This window comes from Symphalangus syndactylus, chromosome 1, assembly GCF_028878055.3.
Source record: "Symphalangus syndactylus isolate Jambi chromosome 1, NHGRI_mSymSyn1-v2.1_pri, whole genome shotgun sequence".
Classification (NCBI taxonomy): Eukaryota; Metazoa; Chordata; class Mammalia; order Primates; family Hylobatidae; genus Symphalangus; species Symphalangus syndactylus.
Genome location: NC_072423.2, coordinates 121,635,051 through 121,648,388, shown reverse-complemented (window position 1 = coordinate 121,648,388; position 13,338 = coordinate 121,635,051). Strand labels below are relative to the sequence as shown.

Below are 13,338 nucleotides of genomic sequence, written 5' to 3'. Positions count from 1 at the left end.
ATCATTCACAACATGAAAGTGTGTTTGCTTTGAGTCAGTGCTTGATAGCAATTTTCTATTTCCTAAAAACTTGTAATTGAAATGACAGCATGTCTTTATTAAAGAGAACTTTAAGAATAAAAAGAAATAACCTAATATAAGATTGTTTTAATTTCTGCCTATTTCATTCTGGATGTACCCACGCTCATTCATGCTTAACAAAGAGACAGTCACAGTATACATGCCACCTTAATCATAAAGACTTCTCTGGGTTTCTACATGGTTTTCATAGTGATACTTTTTCCTTTCATTATTCATCATTCTTCAGAGAACCATCACCTCCTGGGACTCCTGTGATGAAAGTGCCATGATTGCTAAGCTCCTTAAGTGAGGAAACCATATAATTTCATTTTTTTATCCCTTCTAATGGCAAAAGCAGTTCTGAGAATATGCTAGGCACTTCAGTGCTTGTAGCCTTGGAAAAAGGTGGTGAGCATGTTTGTAGAAGATAAATTCTGGGAATAAAGCACCATCAAAAGGCTAAGAGATTTAGCCGGGCATGGTGGCATGTGCCTGTAGTCCCAGCCACTCCAGAGGCTGAGGCAGGAGAGTCTCTTGAACCTGGGAGGTGGAGGCTGCAGTGAGTCGAGATCATGCCACTGCAGTCCAGCCTGGGTGACAGAGGAAGACTCTGTCTCAAAAAAAAAAAAAAAAAAAAAAAAAACAAAGGCCGGGCACAGCGGCTCATGCCTGTAATCCCAGCACTTTGGGAGGCTGAGGCGGGTGGATCACCTCAGGTCAGGAGTTAGAGACCAGCCTGGCCAACATGGTAAAACCCCGTTTCTACTAAAAATACCAAAAGTTAGCCAGGTGTAGTGGCGGGCGCCTATAATCCCAGCTACTAGGGAGGCTGAGACAGGAGAATCACTTGAACCCAGGAAGCGGAGGTTGCAGTGAGCTGAGATTGCACCATACTCCAGCCTGGGCAACAAGAGCAAAACTCCATCTCAAACAAAACAAAACAAACCGCTAAGAGATCTAATCAATTATTCTGGCACACAAGGTAATATGAATTTCCTGAAAATGCAACTAAAAATATGTTATTAACCACATTTCTCCATATTCAACCCTTCAAACCAAAATTATGATGATACCTTTTTTTGTATTCTGACAATTGTCATGGTTACTCTTATGAAGGAAATAGTAGTAAAAAAGAAAATCTGTTTCTTGTTACTCTTTTTTGTAATCCATATGAGAAATTAAATTATATAGACAGCAAAACTGGTTTTACTATTAACACACAAGCTTTTCTTAAACTCTGGCTTTGTCTAACACTTTTTGTTAAGGAAATGCGTTTTTACCCTACAAATCACTGAGCGACTGACTTATAGTTGAAAACTATGGAAAATACAGAAAGACTTCCTCTAGTCTTATCCACAGCTCTGCATAATGTTATTGCACGAGAATTTTGAATGCGGTGCAGTAAGAAAAGCACCCTCAGCTGTGCCTCAGAAGACCTGAGTTCTGGCTCCGGCTCTACCACCAAATTACTGTGTGATTTTGGGTGAGTCACTTTGCCTCTCTGGACTTAAATATTACCACTTTGAAAGAAAGAGAGAGAGAGAGACATCAGCTGGATGATCTGAGGCCATTTTCTGCCCTAATACTCTATGACAAATATCTGTGATAGTAGTAATTTCTACATTTACACTTAGGGTTTATTTAAATACAGTTTTTTCTTTCTCTTTATTTTGGAGGAAAGGAGGCCAAATATGCTGCTAGTCTCTTTTTCCCTCTGAAGTGAAATACAGTCTTTTGAACCTCTGGAGGGACCCAGTGGAATTGAATTTAGATGGGATGTCCCCAGTGGATCCGATCCAGCATTTTCAGAACCCATTGAATGTGCAGCAGAAGGCCATAGACTTGCAGAGGCCATTGGCTCTGGAGGCATCACACTACTTTGGCTTTGTAGTTTGGTTTCTGCTGCCTTCCCATAGAATGCCTGAAACCCTGCTGTAGGCCCAAAGGTGAGGAAACAAGGCTTGTCAGTTAACTATGTCACAGTTTTTCTGTCTTCCGAGTCAGGATGTTGTGGGTTGAATAATGGTCAACCAAAGAGATGAAGCCTTAATTCCTAGAACTTGTAAATGTTACTTTACTTGGGAGAAGAGCTTCTGCAGATGTGATTAAGTCAAGGATTTTGAGATGGGGAGATTATCATGGATTACCTGGATGGATCCTAAATCCAATCATGAGTGTCCTCATAAATTAGAGGTGGGTGAGATCTGATGCAGACATACAGTGGAGAAGGAGATGTGAAGATGGTGGAGATTAAAGTGATGTGGCCGCCAGGCGCGGTGGCTCACGCTTGTAATCCCAGCACTTTGGGAGGCTGAGGCGGGCGGATCATGAGGTCAGGAGATCGAGACCACGGTGAAACCCCGTCTCTGCTAAAAATACAAAAAAATTAGCCGGGCATGGTGGGGGGCGCCTGTAGTCCTAGGTACTCAGCAGGCTGAGGCAGGAGAATGGCGTGAACCCAGGAGACGGAGCTTGCAGCGAGCCGAGATTGCGCTACTGCACTCCAGCCTGGGCGACAGAGCGAGACTCCGTCTCAAAAAAAAAAAAATAAGAGAAAAAAAAAATAAAGTGATGTGGCCACAAGCCCCAGGTTTGCTGAGGCAGCCAACAAGAGTCAGAAGTGGCAAGGAACAATTTGCCCTTCAAGCACCCAGAATGAGGCAGCCCTGCTGGATTATAGCCATCTGGCCTCCAGAACTGGGGGAGAATACACGTCTACTGCTCTAAGCCACTAAGTTAGTGGTAATTTGTTAGAGCAGCCACAGGAAACAAATACAGAGGTGACAGCAGGCAAGTGTCCAGTCCTGCAGGAGCCCACACCAGCCCTCGAATCTGGCCCCGGAAACACAAAAAGAGGAGCATCCTTCCATTCTGGCTGTTCAGTCCTTTCCTCCAACTCTTTACCAGACTCCCACATCTCCACCTTGCCTCATTCTCTCTGTTCAACTATTTATTAAGAAGTTGCTGTGCACTAAGCATTGTGCCAAGTATGGAGGAGCAGATGATAAAAGAATCCTCAGGAACTAAAAATAGAGACTGTTTGGGGTTTAGATCAGCTTGCACTAGAAACTGGGCTTGCGGGGAATTCCACCTTGGTCCCTCAGGCCTTGCTTAACTGGACTTTGGAGGGGAAGCTGGCTTCCCCCACACCTGCCCACACTGATGAGGCAGTCCGATAGTTCCTACCATCATGACATGGACTAGTAATACCTGAGGGCCCTGAGTTCTCCATCGGCTCACCATTGATCTTTGCTTATCACATACAAAACTCTCATAAAGGAACTGGGTTTTCCCCAAACTGCGTCAAAACATGAATGATGGTGAGGGGAATTGCCGAGGTGTGAATTCAGGTAGCAGCAGATATTTGCTTTTATTTTTTCTTTAGAGACAGGCCAGTAGCTCAATCATAGCTTACCTCAAACTGCTGGACTCAAGTGATCCTCCCACGTTAGCTTCCCAAGTAGCTGGGACTACAAGAGCATGCCACCATGCCTGGCTAATTTTATTTAAAAAATTTGTAGAGATGATGTATTAGTCCATTGTCACACTGCTATAAAGAAAGACCGAGATTGGATAATTTATAAAGGAAAGAGGTTCAATTGACTCACAGTTCTGCATTGCTGGGGAGGCCTCAAGAAACTTACAATCATGGTGGAAGGCAAAGGAGAAGCAGGCACCTTTTTCACAGGTCGGCAGGATGGAGTGAGTGCAAGCAGGGAAAATGCCAGGTGTTTATAAAACCATCAGATCAGATCTCTTGAGACTCACTATCACGAGAACAGCATGGGGGAAACTGCCCCCATGATCCAATTAACTCTACCTGGTCCTGCCCTTGACACATGGGGATTATGAGGGTAATAATTCAAGAATATATTTGGGTAGGGACACAGAGCCAAACTGTATGAGATGGGGTCTTGCTATGTTGACCAGTCTGGTCTTGAATTCCTAGGCTCAAGCAATCCTCCCGCCTCAGCCTCCCAAAATGCTGGAATTACAGATGTGAGTCACCGTACCTGGCATCCAGCAGATATTTCTACTGCATTTCTCCAGGAATGAGTGGGTTGGAGATGAGGAGATTCTGGAACTTCTGTCGTTTCTTCCCAACAATTCTGGGACTCATGTTCACTCTCCTGGGATAGGGGAAACTGACTCAAAGTGATTTTCAAACGGCATTCCTGTTGAAAGAGTTAATATATGTACAAGCATACAACATACACACACATTTGTGTATGCTACGTACCATGGAGGAAAGCCAGTCCTGGTATAAATTGTACAACTTCAAAATAATAATGGAATTATGATTTCATTTTAATGCTGATTTCAATTAAAATTTTTAATAGACTATTTTTTAGAGGTTTTAAGTTTACAGAAAATCTAGGTAGACAACACAGAAAATTCCCATTAACCCCTGTATTAGTCTGCTAGGACTTCCATAACAAAATACTACAGGCTGAGCAGCTTAAACAACAGAAATTTGTTTTCCCACAGTTCTGGGGACTAGAAGACCAAGGTGCCCACAAGTCTGGTTTCTGGTGATGCCTATTTACCATTCTTGCAGATGGCCACCTTCTCCCTGTGTCCTCACATGGCATTTCCTCTGAGCACCTGGAGGCAAGACAGTGAGCTCTGGTGTGTATTCCTCTACCTAGGAGACACCAGTCCTGTTGAATTAGGGCCTCGGCCTTATAATTTCATTTAACCCTCATTGCCTCCGTAAAGCCTTTAGGTGACTAGGTGTGAGGGTGGAGCCCTCAAGAGACTGCCTTCTCTCCATCTGCTGTTTGTAGTGGGAGGACACCTCCAGAGGGGCTGCTGTTCACTGAGCTGCACTCACACATGAGGATACAGACTTTGTGAAGAAGGAATTGGCAACACTGAAACCTCCAGAACAAAGGCTGTCACTAAGGTATGTGCTATAAGCATCCTTGGGGAAGAAGGGCATGAGTAGGCAGGGGCATTTTTATATCTTTAGAGGATAGGCAAAGGGAAGACCAAAATTTCAGAGGTCTAGCACAAGAGGTAAAAAGTTTTTTTTTTAATCTTTGCATTTCCTCAGAGCCCACAAACATGCATGTGTCTTAGCGGCTGCCCATGCTCTGGCTGAGGGGAGCAAATCGTGCCATGTTCTCTGCAGCCCTTTAGGAGAGAGTGAAAACTCCTACAAGAGTGGGAAGGTAGATAAGAAAAGATCCTTTATAATAACCAGGCATCTGGGAAGACCTGTCCTTGGGCTGGGTACAGGGCTTCTATCAGGTAACTGAAGGACACCTGGGTACTGTTTTTAAGAAGCCAGCAAGCAAACTTTCATATGACTAAAGAAGTTGCTGGTGGGTGCCTGTAGTCCCAGCTACTCAAGAGCCTGGAGCAGAAGGATTGCTTGCACCCAGGAGTTAGGGCTTTGTCTGAGATCACACCTGCATATAACCACTGCACTCCAGCTTGGGCAACATAGTGAGACCCTGTCTCTAAAAAAATAAATAAATAAATAAATTGCTTGCCTGTGCTTTCAAATCATAGAAAAGTAGCAGAGTGGATAGGGATGTCTGAATGTAAAGCAAACAAATGCCTTGGAAAAATATGTCTGGATTGAAATTGCATTGAATGTATATATCAATTTGAGAAGAATTGTCAAGTTTTATAATTTTTATGTAACTGAACTGCATTTTTATTAGGTTTATTCCTAGTAATGCTAGTAATTTTCATTGCTAGTATAATTGGGATCATTTTTCTATTGCATTTATAAAGTTATCTTTTTTCTGGTGCTTAGGAAAGCAATTAAAAGAATAAACTGATGAATATCATGCAGATATATCTCTAAAACAATAAGCAAAATACAAAAGGAAAAACAATATATCATTTATGTAAGTTAAAAGTAAACACACAAAAATATATATTGTTTATGGATATATATAAATATGTAAAATTACAGGGGGAAATTGTTTGGAATGATACATACCAAATTGGTTTTAGTTGTTGTTTCTGTTATGGGGATAAGTTGTGTAGTTAAAGGGAACATTAGCTTCATCTCTATTGCATCAGAAATAAAAAAAGAAAGAGGGATGGAAGGAAGAGAGGGAATGAGGGAGGGAAAAAAGAAGGGAGAAAAAAAGAAGGAAGGAAGGAAAAAAAATAACCCAAAGCATTGTGAGAATATGTTAGCAGGTGCTAATTCTAGGTGATGGAACTATAGGTATTTACATTTTCTTTGTAAGTTTTGGCTTTTCTCATCTTAGCTGACTCCTTTGGGTTTACATAACAAAATATAATAGACTGAGTGGCTTAAACAACAGAAAATGTTGTTTAACATAATTCTAAAACCTGGAAGTCCAAGACCGAGCTGCCAATGTGGTTGATTTCTGGTGAGGCTTCTCTACCTGGCTTGCTGATTTCAGCCTTCTTGCTGTGTCCTCACATGGTCTTTACTCCATGCACAAGGGGAGCAAAATTTCTTGTGTCTCTTTCTCTTCTTTTAAGGACACTAGTTCTATCAGATTAGGGCCCTGCCTTTTTTGGTTTTGTTTCTGTTTTCTTTTTTTTGAGACAGAGTCTCACTCTGTCACCCAGGCTGGAGTACAATGGCGCGATCTGGACTCATTGCAACCCCCGCTTCCTGGGTTCAAGCAATTGTCGTGCCTCAGCCTCCCGAGGTAGCTTGGATTACAGGTGTGTGGCACCATGCCTGGCTAATTTTTGTAATTTTAGTAGAGATGGGGTTTTGCACTGTTGGCCAGGCTTGTCTCAAACTCCTGGCCTCAAGCGATCTGCCTACCTCGGCCTCCCAAAGTGCTGGGATTACAGGTGTGGGTCACTGTGAGAGCCAGGGCCCTGCCTTTATAACCTCATTTAACTTTTTTTTTTAATTTTAATTTTAATTTATTTTTTTGAGACAGAGTCTCACTCTGTCACCCAGGCTGGAGTGCAGTGGTGTGATCTCGGCTCACAGTAACCTCCACCTCTTGGGTTCAAGTGATTCTCCTGCCTCAGCCTCCTGAGTAGCTAGGATTACAGGCATGCACCCACCGTGCCTGGCTAATTTTTGTATTTTTATTAGAGACAGGGTTTCACCATGTTGGCAAGGCTGGTCTTGAACCCCTGACCTCAGGTGATCCGCCCACCTTGGCCTCCCAAAGTGCTAGGATTACAGGCATGAGCCACAGCTCCCGGCCTATCATTTAACTTTAATTACCTCTTTAAAGGCCCAAATAGTCTCACCCAGTCCAAATAGTCACACCCACACCGGAGGTTGAGCACTTCAACGTGTGAATTTGGGGAGGACACAGTTCAGTCCATAACATCCCCTTAATTTTTAAAAAATAAAAATGTTTTTAAGGAGTGAGTGTCTTTTATGTGTCTCTGTGACCAGGTCCCGCTGCCTTGATGGATTATACACTTGACCCCAGTGTGACAACAATGACCGACTACTACTACCCTGGTATCTCCTCAAGCCCCTGTGATTCGGAACTTACTCAGAGAAATGGCAAGTTGCTCCTTGCTGTCTTTTATTGCCTCCTGTTTGTGTTCAGTCTTCTGGGAAACAGCCTGGTCATCCTGGTCCTTGTGGTCTGCAAGAAGCTGAGGAGCATCACAGATGTATACCTCTTGAACCTGGCCCTGTCTGACCTGCTTTTTGTCTTCTCCTTCCCCTTTCAGACCTACTATCAGCTAGATCAGTGGGTGTTTGGGACTGTAATGTGCAAAGTGGTGTCTGGCTTTTATTACATTGGCTTCTACAGTAGCATGTTTTTCATCACCCTCATGAGTGTGGACAGGTACCTGGCTGTTGTCCATGCCGCGTATGCCCTAAAGGTGAGGACGATCAGGATGGGCACAACCCTGAGCCTGGCAGTATGGCTAACCGCCATTATGGCTACCATCCCATTGCTAGTGTTTTACCAAGTGGACTCTGAAGATGGTGTTCTACAGTGTTATTCATTTTACAATCAACAGACTTTGAAGTGGAAGATCTTCACCAACTTCGAAATGAACATTTTAGGCTTGTTGATCCCATTCACCATCTTTATGTTCTGCTACATTAAAATCCTGCATCAGCTGAAGAAGTGTCAAAACCACAACAAGACCAAGGCCATCAGGTTGGTGCTCATTGTGGTCATTGCATCTTTACTTTTCTGGGTCCCATTCAACGTGGTTCTTTTCCTCACTTGCTTGCACAGTATGCACATCTTGGATGGATGTAGCATAAGCCAGCAGCTGACTTATGCCACCCATGTCACAGAGATCATTTCCTTTACTCACTGCTGTGTGAACCCTGTTATCTATGCTTTTGTGGGGGAGAAGTTCAAGAAACACCTCTCAGAAATATTTCAGAAAAGTTGCAGCCATATCTTCATCTACCTAGGAAGACAAATGCCTAGGGAGGGCTGTGAAAAGTCATCATCCTGCCAGCAGCACTCCTCCCGTTCCTCCAGCATAGACTACATTTTGTGAGGACCAGTGAAGACTAAATATAAAAACATTTTCTTGAATGGTATGCTAGTAGCAGTGAGCAAAGGTGTGGGTGTGAAAGGTTTCCAAAAAAAGTTCAGCATGAAGGATGCCATATATGTTGTTGCCAACACTTGGAACACAATGACTAAAGACATAGTTGTGCATGCCTGGCACAACATCAAGCCTGTGATTGTGTTTATTGATGATGTTGAACAAGTGGTAACTTTAAAGGATTCTGTATGCCAAGTGAAAAAAAAGATGTCTGACCTCCTTACATACGCAAAAATATACCTCCAGAGCCTGTCAGTAGGCTGGAAGAAGTGGATACTGAAGTTTTGACATCAATGATGAGGCTCCAGTTGTCTATTCATTGACTGATGGTGAAATAGCTGGAGTGATTCTGAATCAACGTGATTGTGATTATAGTGACAATGAAGATGATGCTGTTAATACTGCATAAAAAGTGCCTGTAGATGACATGGTGAAAATATTTGACAGGCTTATGGAAGGACTAGAGCGGCATGCATTCATAACAGAACAAGAAATTATGTCAGCTTATAAAACAGAGACTTCTAGACAAAAAACATTGTTGATGAGGCAGATGCCTCTAGAGGAGACGTTTAAAAGCCATCAAACACAATGCCTCATCTTCCCTGGAGGACTCACTTCCTGATCCCTCAACTGTGTCTGATGTTTCTTCTCATGTAAGAAATAAAAAATAAAAATAAAATAAAATATATTGGTATGTAACTACAGGAAAAAAATAAAAAATATATAGTGGACAGTAACCTTTCAATCAAAACTCAGTATCATAAGTAGAGACTGAAAGCTTACCGTTATTGGTTGTTGTTATTGTTTAACAGCTGATACAGGTATTCTGCTGATGCTACTGCTGCTTAGTTACCATGAACATGTTGTTTTTTCACTATTAATGGTGTGTCATATTTTTTACTTTTAAGTACTTACGTGTGAGTAAGCATAAGAAAATGATTGCTTATCAGTAGTATCAATGATTTACTCAATATCTGAATAACCTTGATTCAGAACCATTTCAGCTGTTTCACCATCAGTCAATGAATAACAGCCTCGTTATTGATGTCAAAAACTTCAATATCCACTTCTTTCAGCCTGCGGCAAACTCTGGAAGTATATTTTTTGCATATGTAAGGAGGTCAGACTTTTTTTTTTTCACTTGACATACAGAATCCTTCAAAGTTACCGCTAGTTCAACATCATCAGTAGACAAAATCACAGGGTAGAGGTTGTGCCAGGCATGCACAACTATGTCTTTAGTCGTTGCATTCCAAGTGTTGGCAACAACATATATGGCATCCTTCAGATAAGTTCAGAGTCAGGAAAGATGATGGTGCCAAACAACCACAAATATTCTACATAGGTGGCTGAAACAGTGACATCTTTCCTTTCTGATGATTCAACATACACAAACTTTGTTGCATGCACAAAATTATTAAAAATTTTGGCTGGGCACGGTAGCTCACCCCTGTAATCCCAGTACTTTGGGAGACTGAGGCGGGCAGATCACTTGAGGTCAGGAGTTCAAGACCAGCCTGGCCAGTATGGCGAAATTCCATCTCTACTAAAAATACAAAAATTAGCCTTTCTGCCTGTAAATGCCACCGAAGAAGCACTGTTAGAGTCTGTCTTCTCACTGCTGTCATGTCTAAGTCAGAGTCTCCTAAAAAGCCTGAACAGCTGAGGAAGCTCTTCACTGGAGTGTTGAACTTTGAAATAACTGATGAGAGCCTGAGGAGCCATTTTGAGCAATGGAGAATGCTCACGAACTGCATGGTAATGAGAGATCCAAACACCAAGCACTCCAGGGGCTTTGAGGTTGTCACATATGCCACTGTGGAGGAGATGGATGCAGCCATGAATGCAAGGCCACGCAAGGTGGATGGAAGAACTGTGGAACAAAAGAGAGCCATCTCAAGAGAAGATTCTCAAAGACCAGGTGCCCACTTAACTGTGAAAAAGATATTTGTTGGTGGCATTAAAGAAGACACCGAAGAACATCACCTAAGAGATTATTTTGAACAGTGTGGGAAAATTGAAGTGACTGAAATCATGACTGACTGAGGCAGTGGCAAAAAAAGGGGCTTTGCCTTTGTAACCTTTGACAACCGTGACTCCGTGGATAAGACTGTCACTCAGAAATACCGTACTGTGAATGGCCACAACTGTGAAGCTAGGAAAGCTCTGTGAAAGCAAGAGATGGCTAGTGCTTCATCCAGCCAAAGAGGTCGAAGTGGTTCTGGAAACTTTGGTGGTGGTCGTGGAGGTGGTTTTGGTGGGAGTGACAACTTTGGTGGTGGAGGAAACTTCAGTGGTCGTGGTAGCTTTGGTGGCAGCCATGGTGGTGGTGGATATGGTGGCAGGGGGGATGGCTATAATGGATTTGGTAATGATAGAAGCAATTTTGGAGGTGGTGGAAGCTACAATGATTTTGTCAATTACAACAATCAGTCTTCACATTTTGGACCCATGAAGGGAAGAAACTTTGGAGGCAGAAGCTCTGGCCCCTATGGTGGCCGAGGCCAATACTTTACCAAACCACAAAACTAAGGTGGCTATGGTGGTTCCAGTAGCAGCAGTAGCTATGGCAGTGGCAGAATATTTTAATTAGGAAACAAAGCTTAGCAGGAGAGGAGAGCCAGAGAAGTGACAGGGAAGCTACAGGTTACAACAGATTTGTGAACTCAACCAAGCATAGTGGTGGCAGGGCTTAGCTGCTACAAAGAAGACATGTTTTAGACAAATACTCATGTGTATGAGCAAAAATCTTGAGGACTGTATTTGTGATTAATTGTGTAATGGTTATTTTAGTTTCTGTTCTGTGGAAAGTGTAAAGCATTCCAACAAAGGGTCTTAATGTAGTTTTTTTTTTTTTGCACCTATGCTGTTGATTGCTAAACGTAATAGTCTGATCATGACGCTGAATAAATGTCTTTTTTTTTCTAATGTGCTGTGTAAGGTTAGTCTACTCTGAAGCCATATTGGTAAATTTCCCCCAGCAGTGTGAAGTTAGAATTCTTTCAGGGTGATGAAAGGTTCTATTTGGAATTTATATACAACCTGCTTGGGTGGAGAAGACATTGTCTTCAGAAACCTTGGTGTAGTTGAACTGATAGTTATTGTTGTGACCTGAAGTTCACCATTGAAAGGGATTACCCAAGCAAAATCATGTAATTATTGGTTATAAAAATGATTGTTGGCACATCCTATGCAATATATCTAAATTGAATAATGGTACCAGGTAAAATTATAGATGAGAATGAAGCTTGTGTATCGTCCATTATCATGTGTAATTAATAAACGATTTAATTGTCTTGAAAAAATAAAAATACAAAAATTATCCAGATGTAGTGGCTTGTGCCTATAGTCCTGGCTACTTGGGAGGCTGAGGCAGGAGAATCACTTGAACCTGGGAGGCAGAGGTTGCTGTGAGCAGAGATCACGCCCCTGCTCTTCAGCTTGGGCAACAGAATGAGACTCTGTCTCAATAAATAAGTTAATCAAATTAAATTTATAAAACTACTGTGATGGTTAATACTGAGTGTCAACTTGACTGGATTGAAGGATACAAAGTATTGATCCTGGGTGTGTCTGTGAGGGTATTGCCAAAAGATATTAACATTTGAGTCAGTGGGCTGGGAAAGGCAGACCCACCCTTAACCTGGATGGGCACCATTTAATAGCTGCCAGCACAGCTAGAATATAAGCAGGCAGAAAAATGTGAAAAGAGAGACTGGCCTAGCCTCCCAAACTACATCTTTCTTCCATGCTGGATGCCTCCTGCCCTTGAACATCAGACTCAAGTTCTTCAGTTTTGGAACTCAGACTGGCTCTCCTTGCTCCTCAGCTTGCAGATGGCCTACTGTGGGACCTTGGGACCATGTGAGTTAATACTTAATAAACTCATATATATATTCCATTAGTTCTGTCCCTCTAGAAAACCCTGACTAATACAACTAGCTTCAGGCTATGTGTATAAGGTATATATAAAACATAAATGAATTCTGTGTTTAGACCTGGGTCCCTTCCCCAGAATATCTCATTATGTATACACAAATATTCCAAAATCTAAAAAACAAAACAAAACAAAACAAAAAACCAAAATCTGAAACACGTCTGATCCCAAGCATTTATGATAAGGGATATTCAACCTGTGTGTTAGAATATTTAACTATGATTGGAAGTTTGTCTATTTTTCATTTTAGTTATGTAAATTTTTGCAGTATATATCTTGAAGCTATGTTATTAGGTGAATGCATAAATAGTATTGTTAGGACTTTTTAGTGAATTGACTCTTTTTTTTTTTTTATCTTATGGTTTATTTATTTTTTTTTTATTATACTTTAGGGTTTTAGGGTACATGTGCACAATGTGCAGGTTTGTTACATATGTATCCATGTGCCATGTTGATTTCCTGCACCCATTAATTCGTCATTTAGCATTAGGTGTATCTCCTAATGCTGTCCCTCCCCCCTCCCCCCACCCCACAACAGTCCCCGGAGCGTGATGTTCCCCTTCCTGTGTCCATGAGTTCTCATTGTTCAATTCCCACCTATGAGTGAGAACATGCGGTGTTTGGTTTTTTGTCCTTGCGATAGTTTACTGAGAATGATGTTTTCCAGTTTCATCCATGTCCCTACAAAGGACACGAACTCATCATTTTTTATGGCTGCATAGTATTCCATGGTGTATATGTGCCACATTTTCTTAATCCAGTCTATCGTTGTTGGACATTTGGGTTGGTTCCAACTCTTTGCTATTGTGAATAGTGCCGCAATAAACATACGTGTGCATGTGTCT

At 41.9% G+C, this 13,338-nt stretch overlaps 1 protein-coding gene and 1 pseudogene across 1 annotated transcript; both read left to right on the top strand.

Annotated features, from left to right (window-relative positions):
- The first annotated feature begins 7,437 nt into the window (after nt 1–7,437).
- CCR8 (C-C motif chemokine receptor 8) lies at nt 7,438–8,505 on the top strand. The gene has a single exon (XM_063611799.1). It carries the CDS (start codon nt 7,438–7,440, stop codon nt 8,503–8,505), a length of 1,068 nt encoding a protein of 355 aa, XP_063467869.1.
- A 1,677-nt stretch (nt 8,506–10,182) lies between these two features.
- LOC129484384 (heterogeneous nuclear ribonucleoprotein A1-like) lies at nt 10,183–11,145 on the top strand (annotated as a pseudogene).
- The last annotated feature ends 2,193 nt before the right edge of the window (nt 11,146–13,338 follow it).

Coding starts and splice junctions, on each gene's coding strand:
- CCR8 (XM_063611799.1), top strand. CDS start 7,438: ATGGATTATACACTTGACCCCAGTGTGACAACAATGACCGACTACTAC.